This window comes from Hyperolius riggenbachi, chromosome 3 (genome assembly GCF_040937935.1).
Source record: "Hyperolius riggenbachi isolate aHypRig1 chromosome 3, aHypRig1.pri, whole genome shotgun sequence".
Taxonomy (NCBI): domain Eukaryota; kingdom Metazoa; phylum Chordata; class Amphibia; order Anura; family Hyperoliidae; genus Hyperolius; species Hyperolius riggenbachi.
This window is the reverse complement of record NC_090648.1, coordinates 376,465,642-376,482,028: the sequence shown is the minus strand read 5'-3', so window position 1 is coordinate 376,482,028 and position 16,387 is coordinate 376,465,642. Positions and strand designations below refer to the sequence as shown.

The 16,387-nt window shown below is 45.1% G+C and overlaps 1 protein-coding gene across 3 annotated transcripts in view; it reads left to right on the top strand.

The window, feature by feature from the left end:
• The window catches only part of WNT5B (Wnt family member 5B), a 314,129-nt gene that overhangs the window by 251,335 nt on the left and 46,407 nt on the right, over window positions 1–16,387 (top strand). For all 3 annotated transcript variants that reach the window (XM_068277237.1, XM_068277238.1, XM_068277239.1), the window contains one exon: window positions 12,276–12,394. In XM_068277237.1, the coding sequence (XP_068133338.1) occupies window positions 12,276–12,394 (119 nt within the window). The remainder of the gene's footprint in view (window positions 1–12,275; window positions 12,395–16,387) is intronic.

Genomic DNA, 16,387 nt, shown 5'->3' with positions numbered 1-16,387 from the left:
AAACTTGTCTGAACAATTATGAAAATGTACAATGAATGTGTCCGTGGACATCAGGTTAAAAAAAAAAACTTTTCCTTCAGCCACTGGAAATATTGGTTTGGCTTCAGTGCAGATCTTTTGAATGGCTGCTGGGCATTCGGTGCAATTGTCCTGGCAAACACAGGTACTTATCTGAAAATTGCCAGCATGATGACAAGTTGTGAGGCTTGGTGGTGTATTCTCCACAGTCAGCATGCAACGCATGAGCTGGCGTGGAGGAGGTACACACACTAGCACCAGGAAACAGGCTATCCCTAGTATAGTGGAGGGGAGGACTGACTCCAATAGGAGATTGTGGCGCACAGAGCCGGTGCAGATCTGACAGCCACAAACAATGCTTTCGTTATAACGTCTCAGCGCAAAGTAGCGCTGAGCGCATAAACCAGAACTGAGGAGATCAGGACAGGTAAACAGAATGAACGCTTGCTAGCAAGCGGCTACTTAGCGACAGCAAGCGTCCAAAACCAGACAGACTGGAATGAGGCAGCCAATGCGCTGCGGCGATGGCGTGCCTCACAAAGACAGGACAGGACAGTCAGGAAACAGCAGGATTAAGATAGATGAACGTAACACAGATAAATATACAATAAGTATGTTTTCCTAGCGTATTACAATTACAGCTATCAATGAAACTATTTGTAACGTCTGACTAACATATGTATATATCGGCAATGAACCGATATATGACATAAGCAGGAACGCTGACTAGGACTGGAGTAATACAGGGAACAGGACTCAGAAGGATTCGCTATCTCTTCGCAGAGATGAACGCAATCCACAAACGGTAACAGAACAGGATTCAGAAGGATTCGTTATCTCCTCGCAGAGATGAACGCAATCCACAAACAGTAAAGGTGGCCATACACTGGCCCGATTTGCGGCAGTTTCGACAGCAGATTCGATCACTGGGATCGAATCTGCTGCCAATCGTTCGCGCAACACGCACCCGCCGATCCGATTTCCTCCCGAAATCGGATCGGTCCGTCGATCGCGCCGTGCGGGAAATTACCCTCGATCGCCCGCGGGTAGGGAGCGCGTCGCTAGCGGCGGCCGATCCGATCAGGTATACATTACCTGAGGCTGGCTCCCGGGCATCCCGTCCGTCACTGCTCCCGTCATGGCGCCTCCGGCATCCTCGTATAACTTCCGCTGTCATGCCAGTGACAGCGGAAGTACAACTAGAGGGCGCTCTATTTGAACTTCCGCTGTCACTGGTGTGATAGCGTAAGTTCTATGCGGATGCCGGAGCCGGAGGTGCCACATGACGGGGACATCACGCCCGGGAGCCAGCCTCAGGTAATGTATACCGGCGGGGGGAGCGGCGGCAGCACCACCACAACAGATTGTGATCGGTTTCAGGCTGAAATCGATTCACAATCTGTTTGCAGGAAAGGCAGCCATACGATCCCTCTCTGATCAGATTCGATCAGATAGGGATCTGTCAGCTGGTCGATCTGATGGCACATCGACCAGTGTATGGCTGCCTTTACAGAACAGGATTCAGAAGGATTCGTTATCTCTTCGCAGAGATGAACGCAATCCACAAACGGTAACAGGACAGGATTCAGAAGGATTCGTTATCTCTTCGCAGAGATGAACGCAATCCACAAACCGAACCAGAAGCAGGGTAACTACCTCAGCACGGGTGGTCACGGTACGCGCAACCTACCAAAACGTGCTGGAAAGCTGACTAACTGCACACAGGATATAAACAGTTCGTGTACGTATACATCAGCGACACTGATGTATTAACGTAACACAAATACAAGGAAAATAATAAACGTGCTGGTATGCATATATATTGGCAATGAACCAATATATGATGCAAAGACCAGCAAAGTATCTTTATAACAAGAAACACGATCGGGGGCTAAAGCGACAGCAAGACTGGCTTACACTGAAGCTATGAAAACCCAAGGAAACCCTGCAGGAAGCAGATCTTTATACTGAGGTCATCCAATGGGAGCAGACATGCAGATTCCCACACAGGTGAATGATAATCAGTCACAAGCTGACAGCAGGGAAAGACAGACAAATCTATGCAGCTTGCATGGAAATAGATCAGAACTGCCTGAGCTGCAGCACTACTACTTCCAGCAATAGCTGCTGCAGCAGCGATCATTACACAAGTCCACTTGTTTCACTTCTCCGTCCAGCACCACAAAATGCTGACCTCTCAGGTCATGGTGTAAGACATGCTTGGATGAAACAGGTGTCCCCAGGGACACCACTGAAAAAACTACCTGGGTATTTCCATCAGTTGGAACTAAGGAAGTAGCGGTGCATAAAGAACTGTCGCACCCGGTCCACCTGTTCACCCATGCATCTCTGTGTATCCATGCAAAAGATCCCTCCCCAGGAAAATCAATAAATCTCTCCTTGTCAAGTCTCAGTTGTAAAGGAGTTTTACCTTCTGATAAGGCTTGAGCCATTATCTTGAAATCTGCCGCTAACTCAGTCTGCATGGATAGACATGCTATTTCCCATGCAGCACCCTTACCATGTGCAATCATCTTTTTGAGAATTGTTTGAATGTGCCTTTGAGTGTACCCTTGAACCTTATAGGTGTTGTGCGTTAGCTGTTCCAAAACCATGTTCAGATGATGCTGGGTACCCACATTCTGCTCTCCCAATGTGCCTAATTGTTGAATAACCTCTTTTTAGTCCCATAACCCTTTATCATAGAGAGTCCCCGGGGTGCTACCTGATGTATCCCAGGATTCTACCTCTCTACTGCAAAAAGTTACCTGATCCAGTAAACTAACATCCCATGCTATCCCTTGTGGCTGTCCCCAGAAGAATATGGTTGGTACTCTCTCTTCAGGGAAATTGATTAGCATATCAATGACAAACGCTATTCCCAACTGTCCTGATTGGACCTTTGCCCTCCTTATGTCCTGAGGCAAAATACGTACGGGCTGGTTCAGACGGACGTTTGGACGTTCATTGGCGTCGCGGTGGCAATGCGTTCGGGCTTTCAGCAGTGTTCGCATTGCGTTCGGATGCGGTCGCGTTTTTTCTTCCCCTAGGGGGGCATTACCCGTCGCGGTTAACCGCCCCTGGAAGCAACATGTAGCTTCCAGGGGCTCCTTGAACGCCAGTGAAAATCGTGACCCGAACGCCGCGTTCATGTAAACGCGCGTAAAAGCTTGGTACAAACGCTCCCATTCACTTGAATGGGAGCGTTTAACGCCAAGCCCTGAACGCTGGCGGTAAACGCTGCACAAGCGTCCGTCTGAACCAGCCCTACCTTCGGTACTTTTGCTCATCCGACTGACATCTCCATCTCTGCCTCTGCTGCCAGTAATTCAGCTTTCTCGATTCCATATTCACCAAACTCCTAAAACAGAAATCCAACCAAATCAATTCTTATTAATGATTTGCTTTTAGCCCTACTGCTCCAATCTCAATTGTACAACTTAGATTGATCAATGTGTATCATGATTGATCTCGTTTCTGTGTAGTTCTTTTGAACTTTGTTAACTTTTGTATGATGGGAAGGCTCTAAAGCCCTCTTCCTTACTTTATGTACCACAGCATAAGTACTTACCTTGTTATAATGTGCTTCCCTCGGATCTCACCTTTTAAAGCACACTGACCTCTACATCCCCCCTGTACATACTTCGGCCGCTACGCTGACCGCAGTATGCACTGAGTAGGGACCACCTGCCCACTACTGCAGCTCACAGTTGAACTTGCAATGTTCTTACAGTTCTTACCCATTTTACTTCACTTACCTAGGACTTCATTTATCACAACCAGCTCTGCCGGAAGTCCTATTTGTGAACCTAATTTGCAATGCTACTACCTCTGCACTTGCCCCAAAAACAAACACGGCTACCTCCTGTAGGAAGGTGTGCTTTCTATTTTAACTAAGCAGAACCCCATCTAGGGATTCGCATGACAGTTTACTACAACTGCATGTGAGTCTCTGACTCCTGACTGTGTAGGGGATCCCAGACTGGACACAGGACTAATACCCCACAAATACAGTGTCACTCTATATACTGCAAACTTGCCCCTTGGACTGCTGTCAGTCCTGTGCAGTGTGTGAACACTTGGTACGAGCTGAAAGAGAAAAAAAATACCTTTTAACCAATCCGCAGATGCGGAGACCATGTCACCGGGATTCCCGTTGGTCCGCACATGCGCACACCCTGCACACTTGCTGCGTTGCTATAGACTTGCATTACTGCACGATCCATGCGGTAGGCACGGTTCATGCAGAAACACACGGGTAACTTTGCGGTATGGTGTGATTTACCTACTACCATTGTATAAAAGTCTCCGTAGACTTTCTTTTACTTAGCGTCCTCTTGCGGTAAAATAGCTTACTGCAATGCCATAGTGTGAAAGGGGCCTGAATGGATACTTTAGGTAGTGCCTCATATTATTTAAAGTGGTAAGACTGCACAATAAAGATTGTATCATTAATGGGCACCTTAAGGCCAATCTTGGGAGAGTCAATGAACTTTAACCCTTTCGTGTTCCTCCGTTTTTACAACTTAAAGTTTCTGACATTTTTGACACTTTAGCTGTGTCGTTTTGATACAGCAGTAACTTTTTAATTATCTATGCCATATTAGTGATACATATCTTGTTTTTTCAGTACAATCTAGGCTTTCTTTGGTTATTAGTTTTCTCCCAAAACTATTTTGTTTTATAGTCAAATTATGGGGAAAAATTAGGCGTAAATGCAGAAAACAAACATTTTTTTCATTTTCCCCCTTCCTAATTTTCTCATCACATGTCCCACAGTTATAAAACATTTACAAATAAATTATTTGGCCCTTCCCAATTAAAATGATACCCCATATAACTGTACAGTGTCTTGTATTTCGTATACAGGGAGTGCAGAATTATTAGGCAAATTAGTATTTTGACCACATCATCCTCTTTATGCATGTTGTCTTACTCCAAGCTGTATAGGCTCGAAAGCCTACTACCAATTACGCATATTAGGTGATGTGCATCTCTGTAATGAGAAGGGGTGTGGTCTAATGACATCAACACCCTATATCAGGTGTGTATAATTATTAGGCAACTTCCTTTCCTTTGGCAAAATGGGTCAAAAGAAGGACTTGACAGGCTCAGAAAAGTCAAAAATAGTGAGATATCTTGCAAAGGGATGCAGCACTCAACAGGGTCGCAAGAAGAGTGTGGAAAAGCCATGGCGCAAAATAACTGCCCATGAACTGAGAAAAGTCAAGCGTGCAGCTGCCAAGATGCCACTTGCCACCAGTTTGGCCATATTTCAGAGCTGCAACATCACTGGAGTGCCCAAAAGCACAAGGTGTGCAATACTCAGAGACATGGCCAAGGTAAGAAAGGCTGAAAGACGACCACCACTGAGCAAGACACACAAGCTGAAACGTCAAGACTGGGCCAAGAAATATCTCAAGACTGATTTTTCTAAGGTTTTATGGACTGATGAAATGAGAGTGAGTCTTGATGGGCCAGATGGATGGGCACGTGGCTGGATTGGTAAAGGGCAGAGAGCTCCAGTCCGACTCAGACGCCAGCAAGGTGGAGGTGGAGTGGCTGGTATCATCAAAGATGAGCTCGTGGGGCCTTTTCGGGTTGAGGATGGAGTCAAGCTCAACTCCCAGTCCTACTGCCAGTCTCTGGAAGACGCCTTCTTCAAGCAGTGGTACAGGAAGAAGTCTGCATCCTTCAAGAAAAACATGATTTTCATGCAGGACAATGCTCCATCACACGCGTCCAAGTACTCCACAGCGTGGCTGACAAGAAAGGGTATAAAAGAAGAAAAACTAATGACATGGCCTCCTTGTTCACCTGATCTGAACCCCATTGAGACCCCTTGTGGTCCATCATAAAATGTGAGATTTACAAGGAGGGAAAACAGTACACCTCTCTGAACAGTGTCTGGGAGGCTGTGGTTGCTGCTGCACGCAATGTTGATGGTGAACAGATCAAAACGCTGACAGAATCCATGGATGGCAGGCTTTTGAGTGCCCTTGCAAAGAAAGGTGGCTATATTGGTCACTGATTTGTTTTTGTTTTGTTTTTGAATGTTAGAAATGTATATTTGTGAATGTTGAGATGTTATATTGGTTTCACTGGTAAAAATAAATAATTGAAATGGGTATATATTTGTTTTTTGTTAAGTTGCCTAATAATTATGCACAGTAATAGTCACTTGCACACACAGATATCCCCCTAAAATAGCTAAAACTAAAAACAAACTAAAATCTACTTTCAAAAATATTCAGCTTTGATATGAATGAGTTTTTTGGGTTCATTGGGAACGTGGTTGTTGTTCAATAATAAAATTATTCCTCAAAAATACAACTTGCCTAATAATTCTTCACTCCCTGTATATACCGTATTTGTTCCCCATTATTTGTTTGTACTATGTACAGCGCTACGGAAGATGTTGGCGCTATATAAATAAAAAATAATAATATGCTCTGTTTTACTTCAAGCTGAGCATGTGGTGTACCGTTATCCCCAGTCTGCGCGTCTGTAGTGATCGAATACATTCGCTAGGGCAACAGTTCAGGGGGCATAGAGCTGTACAGACACATCACTAGGCAATGGCAGAGCATTACATCTGTAGAGCACTGGGATCTGAAACTTTCGCCCTAGCGATTGCATCCGATCGCACTGGCAGCAGTCATTAAACGTTTTTAAACAGGCATAGACATTGCGTGGGTTAATAATCGGTTAATAGGCTAATTTTGGGTTAAAAATTAATGGGGAATTAAAAAAAGATACTGTTTATTTTATTGGGCCCATGTCACTTTAATTTTTCTTTTTTTTTTACTTTTCCAACTTTTTTTTATCTAACTTTATTGAATGATTGTTGCTAGCTAACAGCAACAGTCAGTCACAGGACCATTCACATGACTGTGCATGAACGTGCAGCGGCGTCAGACAGCGAGATTTAAAGGATACATCCAGGCAGTAAAAAAAAAAAATGAAAATCCACTTACCTAGGGCTTCCTCCAACCCCTAGCAGCCTTCTCCGCTGCAGAGGCCGACCTCGCCAGGTCTGCTGCCGGGTTGGCTTCTTGTGCGCTCCACTACGCGGGTCGCATGGTCTGGCCGACGTCATCAGGACGGAACTGCGCAGGCGCAGAACTACTACAGAAAAAAACAAAACTGATATAAATATTAAGAAAAAGTGTGTCCTTATATGCAGGTACCAGCACTGGTAATAAAACTGAAAAAACAAAGAGAAAGGAACAAAAACCAGTATATGCTGCTCAAAAACTGCACTTTATTTTAGATAATTTGATAAAAGGCACACACATAAATGATCAAAATATGTCAGGAGTTGGCCTGTCATATACATAATGTATTGTTAGAGGACAATACTATGTGCTGCAAATGTCTGGGACAGTAAGAAAAAGTCCCTACTAGAATAGCATATTAACAATTATAGATCAAATCAAGATAAGCCATCGAAGGCCAATCACACTCAGATGTTCATAGGTTGGATACCTAAAATGATAGAGCCCAATAAAGAATAAATTCATAAGCCATGTTTTTAAACATGGCTGTGGACCCTAAGGCAACCAATATTTTGAGCCTTGGGAACGCCAATATCCGGCACCCGTGAGGAGACCCGGCTGTGTTGAGATAATAGTATGGTCATAACCACTCACAGAGGGCAGGATATGGTGCAACCAATGTGGTCAAAAAATAGGGCTAACTGTATCACAACCAAAGGGGTGTGCTGCTCCTATATAATAGACTTTATTGGGAACACCCTTGACCAATCACTGCGAGGAAACCAAAGGTGTGTAAAAAAGAGATATGGTTATAACCACTCACAGAGTATAGAAGGGTGTGACCAATATGATCAATATGCTATACATAGAATATAGGGAGCGGGGAGCGGGGATTTTAGGTATCCAACCTATGAACATCTGAGTGTGATTGGCCTTCGATGGCTTATCTTGATTTGATCTATAATTGTTAATATGCTATTCTAGTAGGGACTTTTTCTTACTGTCCCAGACATTTGCAGCACATAGTATTGTCCTCTAACAATACATTATGTATATGACAGGCCAACTCCTGACATATTTTGATCATTTATGTGTGTGCCTTTTATCAAATTATCTAAAATAAAGTGCAGTTTTTGAGCAGCATATACTGGTTTTTGTTCCTTTCTCTTTGTTTTTGCAGAACTACTACAGACCTGATGAAACACAGGAAGCCGACCTGGCGAGGTTGGCTTCTGCAGCGGAGAAGACCGGGAGCCACCGGAGCTGTGGCGAGGGCCCGGGACGACTGCCAGGGGCTGGAGGAAGCCCCAGGTAAGTGGATTTTTTTTTACTGCCTGGACCTTCCAGTGGCCACCTCTGTCCCTTATTAAGTTCCCTGGTGTCTAATAGCCCCCTCCAAACCCTATACAGTTCCCTGATGTTTAGTGGTCCTCCATCCCTTATCTATACAATTCCCTGATGTTTAGGGGTCTTCCCTCCCCTATACAGTTTCCTAGTGTCTAGGTGCCCCCTTCTTCCCTTATACAATTCCCTGGTGTCTAGTGGGCCCCTTCCCTCTCATATATAGTTCCCTGGTATCTAGTGCTATCATCCTCCTCATATGGCTTCTGTAACGCTTAGTGAAACGTCACTAGCTAGACAAAACAATATGACTAGTTCTCACAGGGTGAAACCAGTACCGAGATGACAAGAAAATAATAAAAGGAGGCTCCCTAGACCTAAGAACTGTTTCGCAACTACTACGGTAATTACTTGCGAATACAGGAGAAGAGTAGTCAGAGACAGGCCGAGATCAAACCAGGAATCAGATGACTGAGGTACAAGAGGGATGAGCAATAAGCGAAGTCAGGAACAAGCAAAGGTCACAACAAGAATCAGATAGGCAAAAGTACAGGAGGATAGGACAGATGCGTCCCCCCCAGAGTCGTTCGTGGCTGCAGGAAGGCAGAGGCAGGAAAGCAGGAATTTGTTCATCCCTGCAGAGCGGATGCTGACAGAAGTAATGTCTGCAGCGCTCCCCGCTCTGCTTTCCTGCAGGCACGAACGACTCGGGGGAGGGGGGACTCGTGTGTCTCCGGCTGACTGAAAGCCGATAGCAGGGAGGTGGGGGGTGGAGCCAGCATCGGGGAAAATGATCGGAGCCGCCGGGATTCGGCTCATTTCGGACATTGGCCGCAGCGCTGCGTCCACTTCGCACATTGACCGGCCAGAAACCGAAGTGGCCAGCCACAACGCGAAGTGGCCAAACATCGGGTTCTGGCCGTAACATATACAAGGAATAGATCACAGGCCAAGCCTCCAGGAAATTCAGGCCAATCAGGAACGTCCCTGCAGCAAGTGTCGGCAGTCAGCTGACACACCTCAAACACACCTCCTGAGCCTATAAAGGCAGCTCTGAGCTGCACGAGTCCTTCTATGGACACTGACAGGATCAGCATGCCAACTCACATCTGCAGGGAAGCCGGGGATGCCGCTGGACAAAGAGGAAGAGGAAGCCTGCTGCAGCTGCTCAGTACAGTCAGAGCACTCGCTGGAGGCAACAACAGGTAAATTTGTTACAGCTTCCCTGGTGATCTAGGGCTTATCCTCCAATATAGCTTCTCTGGTGGTTCTAAGTGGGCCAAACATAATGCAAAGTGGGGAAACCACCAGAGAGCCAAATCTGATGACATGTATGCTCTATGGGATCCACAGCCTTCCCTCTCCACAGGTAAGTGTCTGACCTGAAGCGAGTTTCCTCACTTCAGGTTGGGTTTGCTTTAAAGAGAACCCGAGGTGGGGTTCTTCCATGGCAATCCCCATACAGAGGCTAGGTCTGCCTATAGAGCCCAGCCTCTGTTGCTATATAGCTTCCCCCAAAGCCCCCCCTGCGCGCTGTCAGACCCCATAAAACACCGCCGCGCTGGCGACACGCAGCGTGTCACAGCTGGCTGTGTTTATCTCACTAATGCCAGTCTCGCCGCTCCCCCGCCTCCTGAATCGCTCTGGTCCCCGCCCACGTCCCTTCCCTCACCGTTGATTGGAGGAAAGGGACGCGGGCGGGGACCGGAGCGATTCAGGAGGCGGGGGAGCAGCCGAGACTGACGTTAGTGAGGTAAACACAGCCGCAAAGCGCGGCTGTGTTTTATGGGGTCTCGCAGCGTGCAGGGGGGGCTTTGGGGGAAGCTATATAGCAACAGAGGCTGGGCTCTATAGGCAGACCCAGCCTCTGTATGGGGATTGCCATGGAAGAACCCCACCTCGGGTTCTCTTTAAAGCAATCCTAAAGTGAGCTGGATAGTCCGAAGTCTTCCTGGATACTGTTATGCTCCACCCATCCAGCGCAGGTTCCCTCTGCAGTGTTTCTTCTGGCCATAAATGTTTTCCTCAGTACTGGACAAGCTCGAGTTTGGTCCATGTATGCCCAGTAAGGGAAGCACTTGTGCACAGAGGAAGAAAACCTGTGAAACAGTGCTAACTCTGTACTGGGCATGTGCAGGCCTCTTTCTAAAAGATGAAGCAGGAATGGTGCCATGTAGAGGGTTCCATGAAGCCTCTGGACTATCCAAAGGCTCTCCACTTGTGAGGTTTTTCTAGCTCATTTCAGGATTTAGGCTGCTTTCTCACCAGGACGTTGCGTTTAGGGGAAGTTATAGGTCGCATAACGTGCCCCTAACGCAACGCCTGGTGGTAGTGGAGGAGGACGCTACCAAGAGCCGCGTTAAAAGCAGCTCTTGGTGCGTTTGTTCTGCCGGATAAGCTGCGGAGACCACGTGAGCGGAGCTCTCTGCATCACGTGGTCCCGCCAGCCAATCAGCAGCCACTCCAGGAAGTAAACACTGCAAGTGCAGTGAATAATAAGTAGCCATGTTCATGGCTACGTAGCGGACTCTCCCCGCCTCCTCTCCGCCCATAAAATTAAAAAAAGCCGCTAGAACGCACAGTATGCTGCACTTCAAAAGAACGTGCAGTGTTACTGTGTAACGCAACGTGGGCACTGTGAACAGCCCATTGATTTTTCATTGCTGTGCGGCGGGGTGCGTTACAGGCTGCTCTAACGTGTAACGTCTTACTGTGAAAGCAGACTTAAAGAGAACCTCTAGGTTCCTAGCAAATCCTATATATCCTTCCCTGACTGATTAGGTTTACTTTAAAATTGAATACATAAAATTACAGTTATTTTAAACAATTTTGATTAGGCTGATAACGTCATCATTGTAACCCATTATGGCATTCACCCAGCAGCACAGCTACTGCTGAGGCGATTCTGCTTCCCGCGCCGAGTGCCTTGGATGGCCTTGCAGGATGCATAAATCTACGTTTACATTTTTATACAGTAATAAACCTCTGTTACATTAAAGGAGTGGTCTGGTAGAAGCCCCAGGTAAGTTGGACAGTCTTTTTATAAATTACTTTAGGTTTCCTTTAAGTCTGTCCTTTGTCCTTATTTGTTTTGAATTACTGAATTTTGAACATTAATACAGAGTTTATGGTAAGCATACAGTGTGGGGTATAGTACTGTTTTTTAGCTAAGCCTGTTTTTGACATTGAGAGTAGGAACACACTTGGCAGAAATATATGTGTTGGGTGTTGATGCTTGGTAAGGTGGCCATAGACGATTCAATTTCTTTTTTTTAAAAAAGATCAAATAAAACAATCAGTTTTTATATTTTTCTATCTGATATTTCCAATCAAATTTTTTTTCCATTTTAAAAAAATAGAAAAAATAATTAGTTTTTTCCCTCCATTGAAAAGCACTTTATTTTTAATAACTTATATAATCAATCATTTTTATTGAAAAATTAGAAAATGAATCGATTTGATTGTACTGTGTATGGCTACCTTTAGTGACACACACACACACATGCCAGTATTTTGATAGCTATGGTTAGTATATACCTGTCACCTGTGTATGGAGGATTTGTTCAATACAATCTGTAATGTGCTGTAGAAAAATCTGTAAGTACTATATGTAAAAGCATAACAGTAATAATGATCAGCATCTGTAAACCTATTTCGTTATGCAAAAATTGTCAGGTGTCAGAATCATTTATTATCTCATGCTTTTGTGTATAGCTGAGTGTGACCCGGGCGTCCTACTCCTCACGGCTCTGCCCGTCTGCCACAGGTAGTAAAATGTTCATCAGAGCTCGGGGGAGGGGAGTGCATGTTGTGTCCGCCAGGGGGAGACAGAGTGCAGTATTCCCCCTCCTCCCCCGGCCGGGACTGGCTGCTCTCTCTGCGCTCTCTGTGTTCACTCTGTACTTTACTTGTCTGCAGGGACTGGTGATCGGCTGGGGATCCGCGGAGCTGAGCTGTGCGGGGGGCAGGATGAGGGAGAGCCCATTGCTGCTGCTGCTCGCTGCCCTCCTGCCCCTGGTGGGGACCAACTCCTGGTGGTGAGTACCAAGGGGACAATATCTGTGATGTGATAGTTGTATATTGGGAGACAGATAACAAGTAAGTACTTATGCCTGATGTATGACTGAATATTGGGGCAGAATAGCTGATGCAGAATATGTGGATGTGATGAGGAAGCATGGGAGGAGGTCGAATATCTGGATGTTAAGAGCTATCTGTGATGTTGGCCATACACATATCCATAAAAACAATTTTCCATTCGATTAGGTATTTTACTTGAAAGCAATACAAAGAAAGACAAACTACCCTGTTGCAGGTTTCAGTGCTTTTGCTTCTCTTCTCAAAAACAGAAAGAAAAACATTTGATTCATCATAAAATTTATCAGATTGCAAGGATAAAGAATGTTTTTTTTGTGTGTGTGTGTAACTTTACCAAGATTATTTTTATTGATATGGAAAGTGTGTGCAATGATCTAAAATAACTTTTTTTTTTTACATTTCTTATAATTAATAAAACAACTGCATTGATGAAAAAAAATGCACAAGCATAAAACAATGCATTTGAAGATACTGCAACTACATGCATATCAGTGCACCATTAATGCATGGGGTCTGAATATTGGGGTGCAGAACATGATGTGCTAAGACAAAGTGTCTAAATGCTGGGGTGCAAATAACTGATCACAATTGCATTTTGGATGTCTACATTTTGCAAGGTAAATGTTCTTGGTTTTATATGTATGAAATATTTATCATTTAGTTACAGTCCATGTACTGATCTCACTATAGACACATAGATGCAAGTTCATGGGTTCTGTGGGGTTTGCATGGATTGGGGGTGGGGCATAAATGCAAAAATGAGTCTATAGTTTCACACTGGTGCACTGTGATGTGTGCATATAAGGCCTGAGTCACACTGCAAGAGTGATTTGAAAAGCTCTGCTAAAGCAATGCTATGGGTGATTTTTATAAAATGACATTCCTCGAGAACAAACACATAGCACTGCATTAGCAAGAACCTTTAAAGTCACAACATTTGTAGTGTTGTCTACGACGCCAGGTACCCAAAAATTGTTCCGACTCCTCGACTCTGACTCCACAGCCCTGTTTGACAGAAAATACATTTGACAGTCACCATATATATCACTCTCAGTTCAGTCATTCAATATAACATGTAAAAATATAATTTTGCTTGTGTAAATATATGCAGTTGATCACAGTTTAACTTTTTTTTGTGCTGACTGGGTCATTAAAACGGTCAATTAAAAAAAATGGATTTCTTCATTGCTAGTAATAGATTTATTAATTGTTGTGTCTGTTTCCTGTTGGATTGAACTGTAATTCCAATAAGGCAGAAAAGCAGCAATATGTCAGATCAGTAGGTTATGGGTAGGCAATAGACATCATCAGTGAGATGCTAATTTTCTGACTTGAAATGTACTTGCTGCCAATTTGCATTGGCCCCACCCCCAGCTGGATACAAATAGTAACAACATATACATTATTTCATTGATCTCTCAATCTGCAAAGTGGCTATTCCTGCCTTATGCACCAGCGTCTCACCTTGGAATCCCAGGCAGGACACAGTAAAACTCTTTGTTGTGCTCTGCGCAATTTTCCTTTTTAATGTGTGTATTTATTTAGTACTGTTATTTCAGAGGAGCTCACAATCTAATCCCTATCATAGTCATTGTTTTATACCTAGTACACACAATGCAATTTGCCTTCAGATCAAATTAATCATTTATGGCATGTCCAATCTGCTCTCGATCGAGAATGGATTTAATTTTCAGATCAGTACTGCACAAAATCAATCCAGTCCTAAATCGGGAGCAGATCGTACATGCCAGTAAGGATTTATTTGACCTGTCGATCTGATGGGTCCCATTGTAATATAATGCCATTTTTTACCTGTGTGTGTGTGTGTGTGTGGGGGGGGGGGGGGGGCAGTTAACCTATCTGTATATTTTCAAAGAGAACCAGAGACGAAGCACCCTCATGTATTTTACCATATATATCAGTGGGAACATTAGGGAAAACACCTACCATGCTTTCTGTTTCATTCTGCACTGCACAGCTTGTTTCTTAACAGCTCTGTCAAAATCCCCGACTGAGCATTCAGTCTGCATTTGCTATACTGACTCAGCTATAATGATTCCTGAGCAGAGCCAGCAGAGGGCAGGCTTGGGCTTGAAAAAACACCAGAAAACACAGACTCAGCTATAAAGATTCCTGAGCAAAGCCAGGCTGAATGCTCAGTCGGGGATTTTATCAGGGCTGATAAGAAACAAGCTGTGCAGTGCAGAGTGAAACAGAAAGCAGGGTAGGTGTTTTCTCTAATGTTCCCACTGATATATAGGGTAAAATACATGAGGGTGCTTCGTCTCTGGTTCCCTTTAAGAGTGCCTGGAGGAAAACCATGCACAGAGTATACATACAAATTCCATGCAGATAGTGTCCTGGCCCAGATTTGAACAGGGGACCTTCAGGCAAGGCAAGAGTTCTATCCACAATGCCACTGTGCTGCCCCAAAAGTTTAAATCTGGGCCAGGACACTATCTGCATGGAGTTGGAATGCTCTCCTCATGTTTGTTTAGGTTTCCTCAAGGCGCACTGGTTCAACACCACATCCCAAAAACATATGTACATTAAACTGACTATGGTTGGGATTATATTGTGAGCTCCTCTGAGAAGAATTAAGGTAGCCATACATCAGGCGACTTGGCACCGATCGACCATTTGATTCGAATATTATAACGGAATTGGATGAAAATTGGTGACACCAAGTGCATGCCCGACCGACAATGCGACCAATTTCTGGGATGAAAATTGGTCGCATTGTCGATAGTGCATGCTGCAAGATGTTGGGTAAACTTGCTTGATTGGGTGCGCCGCAGGAACAGCGAGCAATTTTGCGAGGATTGACGAATGCGCCGAAACCCCCGACGATGTTCATGTTCACAGCATTTATCATCGGGGGGATGATAAATGTGCCCCGTGCAAGGGATACATTACCTGTCCGAGGCCTCTGTTTGTCCCTCCGCTGGCTCTGGGCGCACTATTTGCTCCATACACGTGCGCCCCAGGTGATTTCCTAGTAAGGGCGCACGTGTCGTCAGCTGTCACACACGCGTGTATGCAGTGGAGAAATCCCGGAAGCCAGCGGGGGACAAGCAGAGGCCGCGGACAGGTAATGTATACCTTGCACTTGGCAGCTGGGGGACATTTATTATTAGGGGACAGCGGTGAGGCAGACGGATGCAGCGTCACAAGGCCGATTCCGGATTGATTTCAGAATGAGATTGATTGGGAATCGGCCTGCAGTGTATGGGCAGCTGACAAATCTCTCTCTTATCAGATTCGATTAGAGAGAGATTTGTCTCTTGGTCGAATCTGCCCATCATCACTAGATATATGGCTCCCTTTAGAGATATGACTACAGACTCTGTAAAGTGCTGTTTATTTATATAGCGCTGACATCTTACACAGGAGCCCTGCCCCATCCCTTCCTGCTCATCACAAAAGATGCTTTTAGTTCTCTTTCAGATGGACAGCTGAACTGCGCTTGTCGTGAAATTCATCCTCCCATGATAAATGTGCCCCGGGAAGCCTCCCCGTGGCGCTCCTGGATAGTGCTAATGCAGCATGAACTAATTCCCGCAGGGCAACCGCTTTGCGGTATTAGTTTTAGACCCTGCATATTTTGGCATGCGAAAGCAAATGCATATTTGCATGAGCAATGCCTTGTGATTGGCCAATTAGGCCAAATTTGCAAAGCCATATTTATCAGGTTGATGCACGCATTTTTTCTTTGTTGAAATCAGAATAGTAGAGTTTGCAACCCTAGGTGTGTCAGCACTTGGTGCAGTTACTTGGCAGCAAAAAATGTATCATGTCGTCCCTGGGCATGGCTGCACACAGTGACTCAATGTGGTGGCCACCTCTGCGCTGCCTGTGGTGAACATTAGCAAGCACCCTTCCAGTGCATGGGATCAGCTGACAGGGCACAAGGTGAGGGGGGCAAGGCCACT